The sequence below is a fragment of the Salmo salar genome, chromosome ssa23 (genome assembly GCF_905237065.1).
Source record: "Salmo salar chromosome ssa23, Ssal_v3.1, whole genome shotgun sequence".
Taxonomy (NCBI): domain Eukaryota; kingdom Metazoa; phylum Chordata; class Actinopteri; order Salmoniformes; family Salmonidae; genus Salmo; species Salmo salar.
The window spans coordinates 32,059,352-32,076,728 of NC_059464.1; the positions used below are offsets into that span (position 1 = coordinate 32,059,352).

The 17,377-nt window shown below is 44.9% G+C and overlaps 1 protein-coding gene across 2 annotated transcripts in view; it reads right to left on the reverse strand.

Annotated features, from left to right (window-relative positions):
• LOC106584419 (C3 and PZP-like alpha-2-macroglobulin domain-containing protein 8) overlaps positions 1 to 17,377 on the reverse strand; it is a 53,495-nt gene that overhangs the window by 26,007 nt on the left and 10,111 nt on the right. For both annotated transcript variants that reach the window (XM_045706020.1, XM_014169727.2), the window contains exons 4-27: positions 17,067 to 17,232; positions 16,803 to 16,855; positions 16,228 to 16,245; positions 15,504 to 15,558; positions 15,290 to 15,403; positions 12,797 to 12,881; positions 12,558 to 12,666; positions 12,198 to 12,425; positions 11,883 to 12,053; positions 11,385 to 11,513; positions 8,421 to 8,613; positions 8,026 to 8,201; positions 6,638 to 6,787; positions 6,371 to 6,532; positions 6,138 to 6,280; positions 5,832 to 5,894; positions 4,865 to 5,096; positions 4,089 to 4,242; positions 3,166 to 3,305; positions 3,001 to 3,052; positions 2,547 to 2,845; positions 854 to 1,079; positions 327 to 503; positions 20 to 101 (exon numbers count right to left, since the gene is read on the reverse strand). In XM_045706020.1, the coding sequence (XP_045561976.1) occupies positions 20 to 101; positions 327 to 503; positions 854 to 1,079; positions 2,547 to 2,845; positions 3,001 to 3,052; positions 3,166 to 3,305; positions 4,089 to 4,242; positions 4,865 to 5,096; positions 5,832 to 5,894; positions 6,138 to 6,280; positions 6,371 to 6,532; positions 6,638 to 6,787; positions 8,026 to 8,201; positions 8,421 to 8,613; positions 11,385 to 11,513; positions 11,883 to 12,053; positions 12,198 to 12,425; positions 12,558 to 12,666; positions 12,797 to 12,881; positions 15,290 to 15,403; positions 15,504 to 15,558; positions 16,228 to 16,245; positions 16,803 to 16,855; positions 17,067 to 17,232 (3,377 nt within the window). The remainder of the gene's footprint in view (positions 1 to 19; positions 102 to 326; positions 504 to 853; positions 1,080 to 2,546; positions 2,846 to 3,000; positions 3,053 to 3,165; positions 3,306 to 4,088; positions 4,243 to 4,864; positions 5,097 to 5,831; positions 5,895 to 6,137; positions 6,281 to 6,370; positions 6,533 to 6,637; positions 6,788 to 8,025; positions 8,202 to 8,420; positions 8,614 to 11,384; positions 11,514 to 11,882; positions 12,054 to 12,197; positions 12,426 to 12,557; positions 12,667 to 12,796; positions 12,882 to 15,289; positions 15,404 to 15,503; positions 15,559 to 16,227; positions 16,246 to 16,802; positions 16,856 to 17,066; positions 17,233 to 17,377) is intronic.

Here is a 17,377-nt window from a genome sequence, read left to right on the forward strand (position 1 = left end):
CGAAGAGTAAAGGACTTACCACATGCTCCCAGAGAAATCCCTCTCTCCAAAGGCACTATAAGATCCATCCTGGCGCTTATAGGTCAGTTGTCTCTGGTACCCTGGGAAGGTACAGGGGAGAGGGGATCAGTGGGTGGAAGCTATCTAGACCAGGTGAATATCAGAGAACGTCTACACTGTGGATTTAGATCTAAGTGGATAGTAATGGATTGATTTTGTATAGTGATCTTCAATAGGGGCCACTTGAGATCTGATTCATAACTCGCAGGAAAATCTCAAGTATCTCAAGACAGGTCTCAAAGCCCTTGAACCATTTGGTGGTTTACCTTGCAGCAGGTAGTCTGTGGCCTCGGCCTCCACCTCAGGGCTGAGCTGACTTGTCTTCTGCAGGTACTTGAGGACAAAGACGTTGGGGGCGAAGTGGATCATGTTCTGCTCCCCACAGCCGAAGGGCAGCCGTAGCAGCTTGTCCAGGTTGTTGAGAGTGGGGCCCATCACGTCCCCTGAAATCACAAAGCACAGCGCAGAAACAGATCAGCAACGCTGCCTCACATAAAGGTAGTTTTATTGAGTTACAATCTCTTTTTCAAAAGAGAATTGGTCTTAAAATAAATTAGCTGCAGGATCAACAGGATTACAATAGACTATGACCATATCATCAAATGTCATTTAGAGAGAAATTGGCGATGCTTACTATAATTAACCACATGGACAAGGTACTGTATGTCAAAGTGAACAGGATGTATTCAGAGTGCATGGGTGAACAGTAGCAGCAGACATGCAGATAATGAAAATGATTGAGCTATGAAAAGGAAGTGGAAGAGAAATGGATGAGAAATAAATGGTGTCCCACCTATCATGGATGCAGTGGCAGTCTCAGAGCCAGGCACCACGTTGTGAGGAACGCCCAGTGTGAAGGCCTCGTTGTGGTTCTCATCAGAGTCCTCCTTCCTCCAGATCTTAAACTCACCCACTGAGCCCCAGCCCGTGGAGAAACCAATGTGACGCACCTGCCCAGGGAGGGGGCTGGACCACTGCAGGATCACCGACTCATTGGATGGCTGCAAGCCATGTCCGACCTATCAATGATTGATATGAGAGATTAGAGGTTTTTGACTAGAGTAAATGGGTGAAGTTGTCCCTAACTACTGATACAGGGTCAGATGTTTTACATTGACCTAACAGTTACGATTAGGATCGGGAGTAGAGTATGTGATTTGAGATCTGTGGCTCGAGTGCTGGTTAGAGAAATAGACCCAGCACTTTGTTATTCTCATTTATAGTAGTTAAAACAATGTGCAGTGCTTAACATTTTACAAACATACATACATTTCAACAAACATGAATGACATCACACTTGCTCAGACTCACATTCCCACTGTATCCGCACCCAATGTTGTTTCCAATGCTTGTAAGACTCTGCCCCATATGGCTTCACCTTGTGTTATGTTGTTTCTGTCTGTAGCCAGATTTTGTTCAATATTTCAATAATAAAGCATATGATTCTTCCATGTATATGTTAAGTTGTCAATTGTTTTTTTCTATGTATGTTTTTCGTTTATTGAAAAAAAAGAAGTAAAATACAATATTACAAAAAAAATCTAAAATGTGCCTTGGGTTTTGCAAGGTTCCAATAAAAGCCTGATACAATATAAATGTGGTCCTGAATTTCTCACTGATCAGAAGACTGACCTAATGAGAAAATGGTCGAAAAAGATGTTCGCTCATGCTGTGCAGAGGAAGTCCCTGTGACTAGTCCCTGTCAATAGTAAAATACTAGAACCCAATAAGATACTTAAAAAGCTGTTTGGGTTGATTTTGCATGTACAAATCCAAGGCACACATAAAGTCCATTACCAAGAGTTGGCAAGAGCAGTCTTCATCACATTTTTCCAACATCCACTCCACATGCAAATGAACAGATTGCCCCCTGGGTATTTCTAAGCATTTTTTAATCACATTAAACCAAAGACCATGCAGAGCTGAACATGGCTCATCAAACCAAAATGCAATCGGTCACTAGAAAAATACATGAATCTTATTGGGCCATACAGGGTTCTAGAGCAGGCTTTTAATTGCTCCCTTTGGTGAATGGTGCGAGGCTAATGCAGGGTTCAGGCCCGTGTGCCAGGCAGCGCCATGTGGACGCCACGGATCACTGAGTGTCCTCGCTGACATCAGCCAGTTAAGCGTGACCTCACAGGCATGTCATTAAAAGTGGCGCCAGTCCTCTTGACTACACCGCCCCTGTGCCTGCCCAGTCTAATGCTCCCTGTTTAACTCTCAGTCACTACCCCAACTCATTACTATACTCTACCTCATGCCCTGACTGACTGACTGACTGACTGACTGACTGACTGACTGACTGACTGACTGACTGACTGACTGACTGACTGACTGACTGACTGACTGGGACTCTATGTTGAAAATGACACGGTGGATCTGTATAGGATTCATAAGAGGACACAAATCCCAGAACTCATTATATAGAATAGATGCTCCAATACCCAAACGAGAACTAGGTTTGACCATCACCCTACTCTCACCTGCACCCCACCAACATTCCAGCTGACCCAGAAGCTGCGGAACTCATCCCAGGAGAGGATGCCCGGAGTGGGAGCGCTGACCACTGGCTCGCCCATCTTGCCCAGGGAGATCCAGGAGCCAGTGTTCTGTCTGCCCCCCAGCACAATCTCCAGCATCTCAGCGCTGTCGTGGGGGCTGGGTGAAAGGGCAAAGTGGGCGTCGTTGTGGGTCTTTACTGCCACCTCAAAGTGGGTCATCTTGGCCGGCTTCTTCACGTACTGGTACTCATACTTGTTGGGTGTAGAGATGTGGATCCGCTCTGAAAATGGAAATGTCAGATTTACATTACATTGTGGCCCAGTGAGGAAAATAAATCAGACTGTATAGAGGTAGATTGGTATTGGGTAACAGTCAAAATGTATTTGCTCTGAGACCTGTGTAGTACTATAGTACAACATATAAGTCTATACTGACCGTTAGGGCAGAAGAAGACACTGTAGGTGTAATGTCTGGGCAGGCCCTCTGGCTGTAGGAGGGAGAAAGAGAGAAACATGTTAGAGCTGACATCACTCTACTAATGACAGCACAAGGTATAGCGAGCATCTGCTCCCCATCTCAGCTCTCTCCCATTTCTCATACCTCCACCAGGACACTCCTCTGGACATAGTCAAGGCCAGTGGGGGTCCTCCGATCCTCTAGGTCATCTGTGTTTTTGCTTGTTTTCGTTGACTGGAGTCCATCTGAGCAGCAGCCCGGTTCACTATATGCAACGGCCCGCGCTATGGCAGGAAAAACAGAAATACACTTCACCTCACCATATATCAGCATTGGTTTTTTTTGCTTGTAAGTTCCCACTAAGCAGGACTTAGAATGATATTTCAAGAAAATATTTTTTAAAGTACATATAAAACCACCAAACACACCTTACATTGATCAACAACACAATCCCACGTTGCACAACAACACAAAACATGTTTGTCAAAGAACATGTAGTTCCCTTTGCAGAGAAGCACATTGGAGTCGTGGCTGTGAGCCAATGTGTTCTCTTTGTGTGTGTCTAGTGAGAGGGAAAGACTAGGGGCCAAGGGACAGAGCCGCGGGGGGCCCATTTATTGCCAGTGACCTGAAAACTCATAAACATGCCACTGAGTGTCAGTGCAAGGCCCTGGCTGCTCCCCTGCTGGTGGCCTGCTTTGTTCCCAGATGTACTTTTGCGGGGACTGTTTGTATCGTTGGATGACCAGATCACATACGCATCAGGTCTTTCAGCAGCATGGAACCTCTTGGACATACAGTACAGACTTTAAAGGCCTCATGGACTTAGGGACGGCTGGATAGGAGAGCCAAAAGGCAGGTGTTACTCCCACACCATGGAACAACAGGGCAGTTAGTGTACCATACCAACCTGCAATATCCTTGAAATCAAATCCAAAACTTCAAGAGCTATTAGCAAGATGCCTAAAACATCAGCAAACTTTGAGGATTTCAGGAACTTGAATAACTATGAGAGAACTTGGAACTCTTCCCAGGGGGTTCCCCAGTAATTGACTAGCTGGAATAACCTGTAATGTTGGCAGCACCCAGCTCAGTGAAGGACAACACTATGGATGTGGGTGTGGCTTCTCCAGGAGCCACACACTTCTTCCTGGTCAGGTGATGCTTTCCGGGGTGGCCCACGAACTTGATGCCTTTGGGAACGGTCACTTTGACATGGACCTGAGGAAGACCGAGAGAGAGAGAGAGAGAGAGAGAGAGAGAGAGAGAGAGAGAGAGAGAGAGAGACACACATAAACACACATGAAGGTCCTGCGTTAACACAACAGAGATGAATTTTTTCTGACAGGACATGCATCATATCTGCTTTGCGCTCTGTTCTTTCATGCAGTGTGACCTCAAAGCTCTTAAAGGATTTTGGGGAATTTTCTAATCACATTGCACATTTTCCATGCAGACTGACTCATTGCTCTCAGGCTCCGTGAAGGATTAAGTTCCAGTCATTGTCCAAATTTCGCAGAGGACTCGGTAATGCAGTCAGATCGTTTCACTGTTCTTTATCCACAAGCCACAAGTCGTAAATAACTTTGCAGGAAATATAAGAATCACGTTCAGGCGGACATCAAAGCGAGGGCTCCATTGGTCTACATAATCACCTAACATGACATTAAAGGGCAGCACGCACAGCCCTTTAACAGGCTCATCTGCCAATACCATGACGGAGGATGGACACACTTATAGACATATTAGGACTGGATTGCTCTGCTCCAAGCGTAAATATTTCTATTTGATCGTCATGGTTTAGAATTGCTCCCCCTGTCTGCCCCTTTCCTCAGCCCCTCACCTCTGCGCAGCTAGACAAGTAGTTGTAAACGGTCAGCGGCACTTTGGTCTGCTCCCCCTGTATCACACTGTAGGGGAGGGTGAAGTCTACGAAGAAGGGCTTGAAGGTACGAAGCTCCACCCTCTTGGAAAGGCCCAGCCCCTTCTCCTCTGACAAGCCAATGGCCTCCGTCACCCAGGTGGTAATGGAGTCTGGAACGTCCAATCGCAACTCAGCTTCCCCGGTGACATCACTGTCAAAACAGATTTTGGGGAAAAACTGAAACACAGACGATAATGCACGATTCCAACAAAGCAATTTTCTCTAAGCATGACACCATAGCAAACAGTGTTTCTGACCAATGTTTGGAACAAGAACATTATGGCACTAATGGGATTGATCTTACAGTATTTGTCTTATTAGGGCAACAGCTGTAACTAAGTAATATTCTGCCCATAGCAATACATAGGTTTAAAAACAGGAAGTTAAGTGTTGGGTATAGATGGCTGAGATCATTGTTGGCAACTCATGCTGACGTTAGTTTTGGCCAGCTTTCACAGAGCATAATAAACGTTCTCGGAAATTACTAACGCCCTTCCTTTTGATGAAAGTCACCCAAAAACTACTTTGATACACTCAATAAGGGAAATCAAAGCGTTGGATTGAATAGGAAATTAGGCAGAACACAACTCTGCCCAAAGGAATCAAGCGTATGGAAACATATGGCCAGTTAATTTATATTGGCTGGAAATGAATGGAAGGAGAAAATACTGGGAGAAAATACTGGACAGTCAACGAGTGGTGAAATATCCCCTCTCAAATATGTACTCCCTTACCCCTCCTTCCTCACCCACTCCTCCATCTTCCAAGTTTACAGATCTGGAACGCCACCAAATCCCCACAATCTGATGCAGCTGAGACCATCCCCACCCACTCACTCAAACACACAGCGCGCGCGCGCACAGAGATGATGTAGCTATTCCAGTACCTGACATTGACGCAGTGCCACACCCACGTCTCAGGGAAGAATGTCCGTCTGCGCTTCTCTGCTCTGCAACCAAAACACAACACAACTTTACATCAATAAAGGCCTTCCATTATGGACCTGGATGCAATAACCCGTAATTGGAAAATGGATTGTCTCTAAACCCTTGCTGACATGTGTTAAGGCACACCATGTGTATAATGTTTATCTGGAGGATTAAAGATATAGGTCTAGTTTCTACTTCAAATACTAGTGGGGCACAGTGGCTAGCTCCAGGGGGCAGAAACCTGGCTCTGTGCCAGTAGCTACCTGGGCATGGTGCGGGAGTGCATGGCTGCCACCAGCGTGGATGTGTGAGGCTGGAAGGCGGGAACGGCCTCGTCCGTGTACATCCCTCCACTCTGTCTGTGGTTCAGACTCACCATGTCAGTCATCACCACCAGGCCAGTCTCCTGTTACACAGACACACATTGTAAAAGCATCTACACTGAAGATCTTATGCCAGGTCAGGTGATTGATTGGTGACGGAGTATTGCCCTTACCGTGAAGGCGAAGCGGGCATCTTTAGTGATGTCCCAGTGCCATGGAAACACTGAAGAACGCCTCCGTCGGCTAGATGACAACCCCGGCCACCAGAAGTGCACATCGTCTTTGGGGACTCCGAAGGCATCGGACACGTCAAAGTCTGCCAGTTCTTTAAACACCTACAGAAAGAACAGTGGACATGGATGGCTTCCATTCATTTCCTGTCCGAATATAGATTAGTTGTATTATAGATTAGAAACAAGGTAAGATGGAGGGAGACAGACCTTGTCTGGACTGAGCTGGAAGTCTGGCTTGAGGAGATAGAGGCTCTTGTCCACGGTGGCGACACAAACACAGGAGCCCTTCTCACCACTGACACGCAGACGGATAGGGTCACCTGGCATCGACTCATTGGTGGACAGAGAGACAGACACCTACAGAAAATAGGTGATACAAAAAAAATATACAGATCAAGTTTTAATGTCACATGCTCAAGTAGAGTGAAATGCCTTGTTTGATTGGAGACATCATCCACAGAGTCTTTCAACTGAACTGTGAGTGCTCCTGTGAGAACCGTAGCTGAAGCCGTGATGTATTTATGGTGAGGAGTCAACAGTTAAATGCAGGGCTTGAAGACAGAGAATGACAGCCCTAAACTTTCACACCCCAAAACGGTTTTCACACACTAGCCCAAATTAGCCCTCGTAATGTGTTCCACTGGTCTCCAAACCTAAGCCCTCATCATCCTGCCTGTCATGACCCCACACACACACACACACACACACACACACACACACACACACACACACACACACACACACACACACACACACACACACACACACACACACACACACACACACACACACACACACACACACACACACACACACAGTCTCTGTCTCATCATGTCCATTTAGGTAGCCACACACACACCTCCCCCTACCTCACTGATTGCATACCAGGATGCAGTAAAAACTCTAGGGAAGGACTTAACACACCCCACCTAATGCAGACAGTAACTGGGGAGCTCATGGGCAAATACAGCTGGTTGTTTACAGGGACTCACTGGCACTGGGGATCCCACTGTAGTATAGCATGGGACTGCAGTCAACTATGGTACTCAAGTCAACTGGAAACCCGCACAAGAACACTGGGCAACGTCTCTGTCATCCCAAACTGAACATGGTCTGGTTGCCTGTGTGTTTCTGTTTAGCCAACTCCTTTGTTGCCTGGCATGAGTTGGGGTTAGAGTTAGGCAGACTGGCAACCATGATAGACCTACCTATCATTCTGACAGAGACTGGGTGTACAGGTAGGACTGTGTGTACAGGGAGGACTGTGTGTACAGGGAGGACTGTGTGTAGAGGGAGGACTGTGTGTACAGGGAGGACTATGTACAGGCAGGACTGTGTGTACATGCAGGACTGTGTGTACATGGAGGGCTGTGTGTAGAGGGAGGACTGTGTGTACATGCAGGACTGTGTGTAGAGGGAGGACTGTGTGTACAGGGGGGACTGTGCGTACAGGGAGGACTGTGTGTACAGGCACGACTGTGTGTACAGGGGGGACTGTGTGTACAGGCAGGACTGTGTGTAACAGGGAGGACTATGTACAGTGCACAGGGAGGGATGCAAGGACTCAGAGAGAGATGAAGGTATTGTTATGGTACCTGGTTCTCAAAGCTGGGCTGTACAGGGATCTGTAGACTGTCAGTGACGCCCTCCCCGTTCTCCCTCACATAGTAGACCAGGAGGCGGCTGAGGGGCGCCATGGCGTGGGTCACGGGGAAATGCAGCACCGACATACAGCTGTCTGTCTCGTCCTGTGGGGAGGAGGCCGCCGGATCTGGAGGGGCGTGGGAAGAGAAAGAGGGGAAGAAAAGGGAGAGAAGAGACCGAGGGGGGATTCAGAGCCATATATCTACAGAGTTTGACAAACTACCCTCTATGTATTCTTAGCAGAATGTATTGGAACATTTGGACCAAAATTGTGTCAATTAGTCAAAATACTCCGCTCTTCATTATGGAACAAAATAGACTTCTCATCTGGGACTCTAGTACTGACCAGAGCCACTGGGCTGCTGGGTTGTGTGGACGTTCTTGTCGAAGGTGACCGCTGCCCTCTTGCTTCTTTGGGCTGTAGCGTTGGACTGCTGCTGGCCAGACTGGATGATGTTCCCTCTGGACGCAATCTCATAGTGGAGGGTGAAGTTACAGGGACAGGTGGACTTCAGAGTGACCTCAGCTTCCTCACCGATCTAAACACAACATTCAGAATAAACCTTTACAATATGGGCATCATAATGATTATAATAGTATAAGTAGTACTCTGTTATTACTCTTAACATACAATCCATATATATGTGTCCCATGTTTCAATGGTGGTGTTGGAGTCCTGATTATGTGTAATGCTAGTAAAGTGGAGTAAAGTAAATAGTAAAGTAATGATAGTATAGTGGAGTAAAGTGGATAGTAAAGTAATGATAGTAAAGTGGAGTAAATAAATAGTAAAGTAATGATAGTAAAGTGGAGTAAATTGGATAGTAAAGTAATGCAGTGGATAGTAAAGTAATGCTAGTAAAGTAGATAGTAACGTAATGACAGCAGAGTGGATAGTACAGTAATGATAGTAGAGTGGATTCAAGTGGATAGTACAGTAATGATAGTAAAGTGGATTCAAGTGGATAGTACAGTAATGATAGTAAAGTAGATTCAAGTGGATAGTACACTAATGATAGTAGAGTGGAGTAAAATGGATAGTGAAGTAATGATAGTATAGTGGATTAAAGTGTATAGTAATGTAATGATAGTATAGTGGATTAAAGTGGATAGTAAAGTAATGATGGTAAAGTGGCGTGAAGTGGATAGTAAAGTAATGATAGTAAAGTGGCGTAAAGTGGATAGTAAAGTAATGAGAGTAAAGTGGAGTAAAATGGATAGTAAAGTAATGATAGTAAAGTGGTGTAAAGTGGATAGTAAAGTAATGATAGTAAAGTGGATAGTAAAGTAATGATAGTAAAGTAGATAGTAACGGCATGATATAAGAGTGGATTCAAGTGGATAGTAAAGTAATGATAGAAAGTGGAGTAAAGTGGATAGTAAAGTAATGATAGTAAAGTGGAGTAAAGTGGATAGTAAAGTAATGATAGTAAAGTAGATAGTAACGGCATGATAGAAGAGTGGATTCAAGTGGATAGTAAAGTAATGATAGAAAGTGGAGTAAAGTGGATAGTAAAGTAATGATAGTAAAGTGGAGTAAAGTAATGATAGTAAAGTGGAGTAAAGTGGATAGTAAAGTAATAATAGTAAAGTGGAGTAAAGTGGATAGTAAAGTGGAGTAAAGTGGATAGTAAAGTAATGATAGTAAAGTGGAGTAAAGTGGATAGTAAAGTAATGATAGTAGAGTGGAGTAAAGTGGATAGTAAAGTAATGATAGTAGAGTGGAGTAAAGTGGATAGTAGAGTGGAGTAAAGTGGATAGTAAAGTAATGATAGTAAAGTGGAGTAAAGTGGATAGTAAAGTAATGATAGTAAAGTAGATAGTAACGTCATGATAGAAGAGTGGATTCAAGTGGATAGTAAAGTAATGATAGAAAGTGGAGTAAAGTGGATAGTAGAGTAATGATAGAAAGTGGAGTAAAGTGGATAGTAAAGTAATGATAGTAAAGTGGAGTAAAGTAATGATAGTAAAGTGGATAGTAAAGTAATAATAGTAAAGTGGAGTAAAGTGGATAGTAAAGTAATGATAGTAAAGTGGAGTAAAATGGATAGTAAAGTAATGATAGTAAAGTGGTGTAAAGTGGATAGTAAAGTAATGATAGTAAAGTGGATTAAAGTGGATAGTAAAGTAATGATGGTAAAGTGGCGTAAAGTGGATAGTAAAGTGGCGTAAAGTGGATAGTAAAGTAATGAGAGTAAAGTGGAGTAAAATGGATAGTAAAGTAATGATAGTAAAGTGGAGTAAAGTGGATAGTAAAGTAATGATAGTAAAGTAGATAGTAACGGCATGATAGAAGAGTGGATTCAAGTGGATAGTAAAGTAATGATAGAAAGTGGAGTAAAGTGGATAGTAAAGTAATGATAGTAAAGTGGAGTAAAGTGGATAGTAAAGTAATGATAGTAAAGTAGATAGTAACGGCATGATAGAAGAGTGGATTCAAGTGGATAGTAAAGTAATGATAGAAAGTGGAGTAAAGTGGATAGTAAAGTAATGATAGTAAAGTGGAGTAAAGTAATGATAGTAAAGTGGAGTAAAGTGGATAGTAAAGTAATAATAGTAAAGTGGAGTAAAGTGGATAGTAAAGTGGAGTAAAGTGGATAGTAAAGTAATGATAGTAAAGTGGAGTAAAGTGGATAGTAAAGTAATGATAGTAGAGTGGAGTAAAGTGGATAGTAAAGTAATGATAGTAGAGTGGAGTAAAGTGGATAGTAGAGTGGAGTAAAGTGGATAGTAAAGTAATGATAGTAAAGTGGAGTAAAGTGGATAGTAAAGTAATGATAGTAAAGTAGATAGTAACGTCATGATAGAAGAGTGGATTCAAGTGGATAGTAAAGTAATGATAGAAAGTGGAGTAAAGTGGATAGTAGAGTAATGATAGAAAGTGGAGTAAAGTGGATAGTAAAGTAATGATAGTAAAGTGGATTAAAGTAATGATAGTAAAGTGGATGGTAAAGTAATAATAGTAAAGTGGAGTAAAGTGGATAGTAAAGTGGAGTAAAGTGGATAGTAAAGTAATGATAGTAAAGTGGAGTAAAGTGGATAGTAAAGTAATGATAGTAGAGTGGAGTAAAGTGGATAGTAAAGTAATGATAGTAGAGTGCAGTAAAGTGGATAGTAAAGTAATGATAGTAAAGTGGAGTAAAGTGGATAGTAAAGTAATGATAGTAGAGTGGAGTAAAGTGGATAGTAAAGTAATGATAGTAAAGTGGATAGTAAAGTAATGATAGTAAAGTGGATAGTAAAGTAATGATAGTAGAGTGGAGTGAAGTGGATAGTAAAGTAATGATAGTAGAGTGAGTGGAGTGCCTACCTTCAGAGGAGCGCTGAGGCTCTGGATCTGGATGTGACACTTGCTGGGGGAGTACCAGCTGCTGATGGACAGGTAGCTGGGGAGGTACTGGTCTCCAGCCGGACGGCCATCTATAGCTGTCACCTTGGTCTGGGGCACAACATCACAGGATTTAACCCAGCAATACACTCCACTCTCTAGACTATGACATCAAGCAAAATCCTGATAGTGCCTACCAGCCTCAGCCCACTAAGCTTATCTGATAAATTGTTCAACTTTGTTGACTAGCACCCATTTACAAACATTTAAATGGACCTTTCACTGCATCTTCATTTCACATTTCTCTGTTCTCGCAAATCATAACCAACTCTCCACTCGGTTTTATGAAAAGCTCTGACTTGCCTAGTTAAATAAAGGTTAAATAAATCAATAAAAAATGATGAGAAGCTAACTAAGCCCTAACCGTGTTCATTTACACCTCTCTCTCCCTTAAACTCTCCATCTCCAAGGCCTACTGACCTCCAGCCAGACGTATTGGGCAGCAGTGGGGATGGAGGGGATCTCGAATGTTGCCTGGCCGTCCCTGGACGTCAGCTCGCTGGTGTACACGTTGTCCTTAGGGGTCAGCTCCGCCTTCACACGCACCCGCACCCCATCCGCTGGGCTACCATCAGGATAGTTTACCTCTACCTGGTGGACAGAAGGACAGGGTGGACAGACAGTCAGGTCTCTCGCATGGAGACGCATAAGTGAACCCAAGTCTTGTACAGTCCAGCTTCCCTTGATAGAGGCCATGTGAAGTCAGTGGTATGAATACCTTTGGCTGTCTCTTACCTTTCCCTTGTATGGCAGACCAGGCTTGAACTGTTTACGAGTGTCCTTTGAGTATTTGATGTCGATACGCTGCTTGTGAACTGGGGTGGAATCATCGAACATGGTCTGCCGCCCTCCGTCCACGCTGGTCACTAACACCCACATGCTCACCGTGCCCCGGAAGTGATCAGCCACATCCAGGGGCATCATGTCTTTGACACACAGGCTGAAGGACACTGAGCCTTTGATCTAATAATAGTGGATGAAACAGACAGACTTAAATATCTTAAATGAATCCTAAAAAGGGGAAACTCAGCAGATTTGAATGTGATTCCATTTTCCTGTTTTAGATTCTACAACACTACAGCTGGGTTGACTCACCTCCATGGTCTTGACCACAGGATGGCCCACCTCATGTCGGTAGTACCCAACTCCATTCACAGTCATGTTCAGTGTCATCTTCCCGGTCACAGGCTTCCCAAAGGTATACCTAAAGAGAGAGAAGTAATTTGTGTTCAAACAGGAGTAGAGCTGCTACTTTGCCTCTCTAATGCTCAAAGAACAGTATGTGTTAGGGCATCACATTAGGATGAGGTGAATGCTGTGAGTTAGTCACTCACCTGGCCTTCACGGTGGCCTGTTCACATGTGTTCAGGTCCCGGATGTACCGTGGAGGGTCTATCACCAGCTCAAACTTGGGCATCACTGTGTGGAGTAGAGGAAGAGGTAGAGGGGTCCACAACATGGCTATACAGTCCCAGTTCAAACATATAAATACCACCTCAAACAGAAGGGTCTTTGAACGTACACTACATGACCAGAAGTATGTGGACACCTGCTCGTTGAACATCTCATTCCAAAATCCTGGGCATTAGTATGGAGTTGGTCCATGGTTCGGGCTAGGCCCCTTAGTTCCAGTGAAGGGAAATCTTAACGCTGCAGCATACAATGACATTCTAGACGATTCTGTGCTTCCAACTTTGTGGTAACAGTTTGGGGAAGGCTCTTTCCTGTTCAGCATGACAATGCCCCTGTCACAAAGCAAGGTCCGTACAGAAATGGTTTGTCGAGATCAGTGTGGAAGAACTTGACTCGCATGCACAGAGCCCTGACCTCAACCCCATCGAACACCTTTGGGATGAATTGGAAAGCTGACTGCGCGCCTAGCCTAATCGCCCAACATCAGTGCCCGACCTCACTAATGCATCGTGGCTGAATGGAACCAAGTCCCCGCAGCAATGTTCCAACATCTAGTGGAAAGCCTTCCCAGAAGAGTTGAGGCTGTTATAGCAGCAAAGGGGGGTCCAACTCCATATTAATGCCCATGATTTTTTCGACGAGCAGGTGTCCACATACTTTTGGTCATGTAGTATACCTTCTATGCTCACTTTGAGGAAAGCAAAACTGAAATATGCATGAGAGCACCATTTGTTCCAGGCGGCTGTGTGATCACGCTCTCCATAACCGATGTGACTAAGACCTTTAAACAGGTTAACATTCACAAGGTCGCAGGGCGGCAGACGGATTACCAGGACGCATACTCAGAATATGGGCTGACCAGCTGGCAAGTGTCTTCACTGACATTTTCAACCTGCCCCTGACCCAGTCTGTAATACCTAAATGTTTAAAGCAAACCACCATAGTCCCTGTGCCCAAGAACACCAAGGTAACCTGGCTAAATGACTATCGCCCCGTAGCACTCACATCTGTAACCATGAAATGCTTTAAAAGGCTGGTCATGGCTCAGATCAACACCATCATCCAAGACACCTTGGACCCACTCCAATTCGCATAATACCCCAACAGACCCACAGATGACGCAATCTCTATTGCATTCCACTTTCCTACCTCTACAAAAGGAACACCTATGTGAGAATGCTGTTCATTGACTACAGCTCAGTGTTCAACACCATAGCTTCCTCCAAGCTCATCACTAAACTAAAGACCCTGGGATTAAAAACCTTCTGCAACTGGATCCTGGACTTCCTGACGGGCCGGTGGCGAGGGTAGGCAACAACACATCCACCATGCTGACCCTTAACACGGGGGTCCCTCAGGGGTGCGTACTTAGTCCCTTCCTGTACTCCCTGTTGCCCCATGACTTCGTTGTCACGCACGACTCCAACACCATCATTAAGTTTGCCAATGACACGACGGTGGTTGGCCTGATCACCGACAACAATGAGACAGCCTACAGGGAGGAGGTCAGAGACCTGACAGTGTGGTGCCAGGACAACAACCTCTTCCTCAACGTCAGCAAGACAAAGTGGCTGATCGTGGACTACAGGAAACGGAAGGCCGAGCACGCCCTCATTCACAACGACAGGGCTGTAGTGGAGCGGGTTGAGAGCTTCAAGTTTCTCGGTGTCCACATCACTAAGGACCTATCATGGTTCAAACACACCAACACAGTCGTGAAGAAGGCACAACAGTTAATCAAATGGCTACCCGGACTATGTGCATTGACCCCCTATTCTTGCACTGGCTCAATGCACACACATACTACACTGACACTCCAAACACACACACACACACACACACACACACACACACACACACACACACACACACACACACACACACACACACACTACATACGCTCACACACACACATGCATATTGACGCCACACACACACACACACACACACACACACACACACACACACACACACACACACACACACACACACACACACACACACACACACACTACATACGCTCACACACACACAAAACACACACACATGCATATTGACGCCACACACACACACACACACACACTCACATATAGACACACACGCTGTTGCTGCTGCTACCTATTTGCCTAGTCACTTTTACCCCTACCTACATGTACATATTACCTCAACTACCTCGTACCTCTGCACATTGACTCAGTACCGGTACTCCTTGTATATAGCCTCGCTACTGTTGTTTTATTTTGTTACTATTTCATTTTTTTTCTTGTTATTTTTAAACTCAGCACTGTTGGAAAAGAGCTCGTAATTAAGCATTTCACAGTAAAGTCTAGACCTGTTTTATTTGGTGCATGCGACAAATAATATGTTGTTTGATTTGATAAATGGTGACTTTCAGGTAGCAAGTAGCAACTCACCATACTTCTGCACTTCAAATGACTTGTTGTAGGTGTGCCCCTGCATCTCTACAAAGATGAACCACTCTCCAAACACAGGCTGGTCTGAGAGAGGGAAACTCATGTTGACGACCCCTGAGGAGAGAAGCAGGGGCCAAAAAATATCAACGCCACATGAACTACAGCAGTCACCACACAGTAGATGATGATAATGATAACATGGGGAGTTTCTCACCACAGCAGAGGGGTTTAAGCCCTTTCCACTGGACCATCCGAGATCCTCTTGGGTCCTGCAACCCAGAGTATGAATACACAGTTGATCGAGACATTCTACTTTCATCAAAATATGCATTACTCTGTTTCTCCCTACGTGAAAGCTGTGAACTTACATAAGTACTCATGAGTGAAGTTATGTAAGGGTTATGCTAATAAATATATTGGGGGTAACCCCTGCGTGATGAAATCCTACAGTAAGCTGCCTTCTTACATACACTGACCCGGCACTGACTCAAGGGGAAAGACTAACACTAACGGCTGTCAATCAGTTAATTGCAGCCACTCGCACAGACACTTCCCTGACCAAGAGGGCCACGGGACTGCAGGCTGCAGGTGACAGAATAACACAAACAGCTACACAGTTTCTTAGTCACTGAGCTGAGCCCGTTTCCAGAGCTTCCTCGGACATCTTAACACCAAGCAGCATACTTGCCCTGAAAAGATACCGCAGACAGAGCACAAGAGGATGTGAGAGGGACAGAGAGAGATAGAGAAGAGAGAGAGAGGAAGTGTGCAGCATTAGCTGGGCAAGATGTAGGGGCCAGGCTGGAGCTCAAAGCCCAGGCCTGTTATCAAAGTGAGCCCTTCCCTGCCCTGTAATCTCCTGCCAGGGGTTGGGAGACTAATCCCCCAGTGTCCCGTGGCCCTCCCTCTAGGTCCGGGTGGTCCCTCCCTCCACTTACCAAAACGTAGGCCTCAATCTGCAACCAGGAGAAGAAGAAGAGTAAAAAAAATGAGTCAAGGACAGCACACACATTAGACAAACTGCAAACTGCACAGCCACATGGCAAAATATCTCCACCTCCTCCCCCCTCTCCAACAATCATCCATCTGTGAGTGCGAGCGTTAGCCTTTGCCAGCAGCAGACCTTTACAGCTGCAGCCATCAATAAACACACTGTCTACACAGCGGCAACTATATATTTGGAGCCATTTCTAAAAATTCTAGCAGAAATGGCAAGGTTTGTGGCGGTAAATAGGTTACTGTACATTTAGTGTGCATTCAGGCTCAGGCCAGTTTTCCCCCACTTCACTACCCTCTGACAGAATGTTGGAAAAATAGGTGTGTGAAAACTAGCTTGATGCCACCCTTCATTTAAAGCCATAACACATCAAAGGAGAGGAGGCCAGCTGCTTGGAATCAAGGCCCACTGATAAACATTAGGTCAACACACCTGATTCTCATATTTCATATCCCATTAATTTCCTGTAAGTGGGTGTGATGTATTGGCTTTGATGTGAGAGACTGGGTTCATTACCTTGTCATTGGCCGGCCTCAGATCCGGAGTGACAGAGTACACGTTGATGAGCACTGGATTGAGAGGTTCAGATTATTACCCATTTCAATGCATTTCTAATGTAGAGTGCAATAAACAATGCATGTCATGTCATTAGCTTTTCTCCTGGGCTGCTATTAAGACTGGCTTCTTACAACACACAATGGCCTATGAATAAATCTATCTACAGTAGAGGTTTATGAGTAGGACAATGGCTGCTACTGGAAGGGCCTGGAAGGCAGAGACCTTTCTGTTTGGGCTTGTAGACTGGCTTATCCGTCTGGATGAAAACGGCTGTGCCCTTGCTGTCCACAGTGACAGTGGTGTAGTTGTGGAAGATATATCCCCCCTCAGTGATGTGGCGATTCCCCCACACCTTCAGATGGGCCTGACCTCTCAGACCTCGAGGGACCTGAAACCAGGAAGGGCACATGTATCTTCAGGATGCGGTACCTAACACAACACCACACAGACCAGTGGCAAACCACATGCTAAAGTGCCTAGCAACCACAGTGGACAATACGAGACTATATTTGATAAAGACAGGGGTGGGGGTT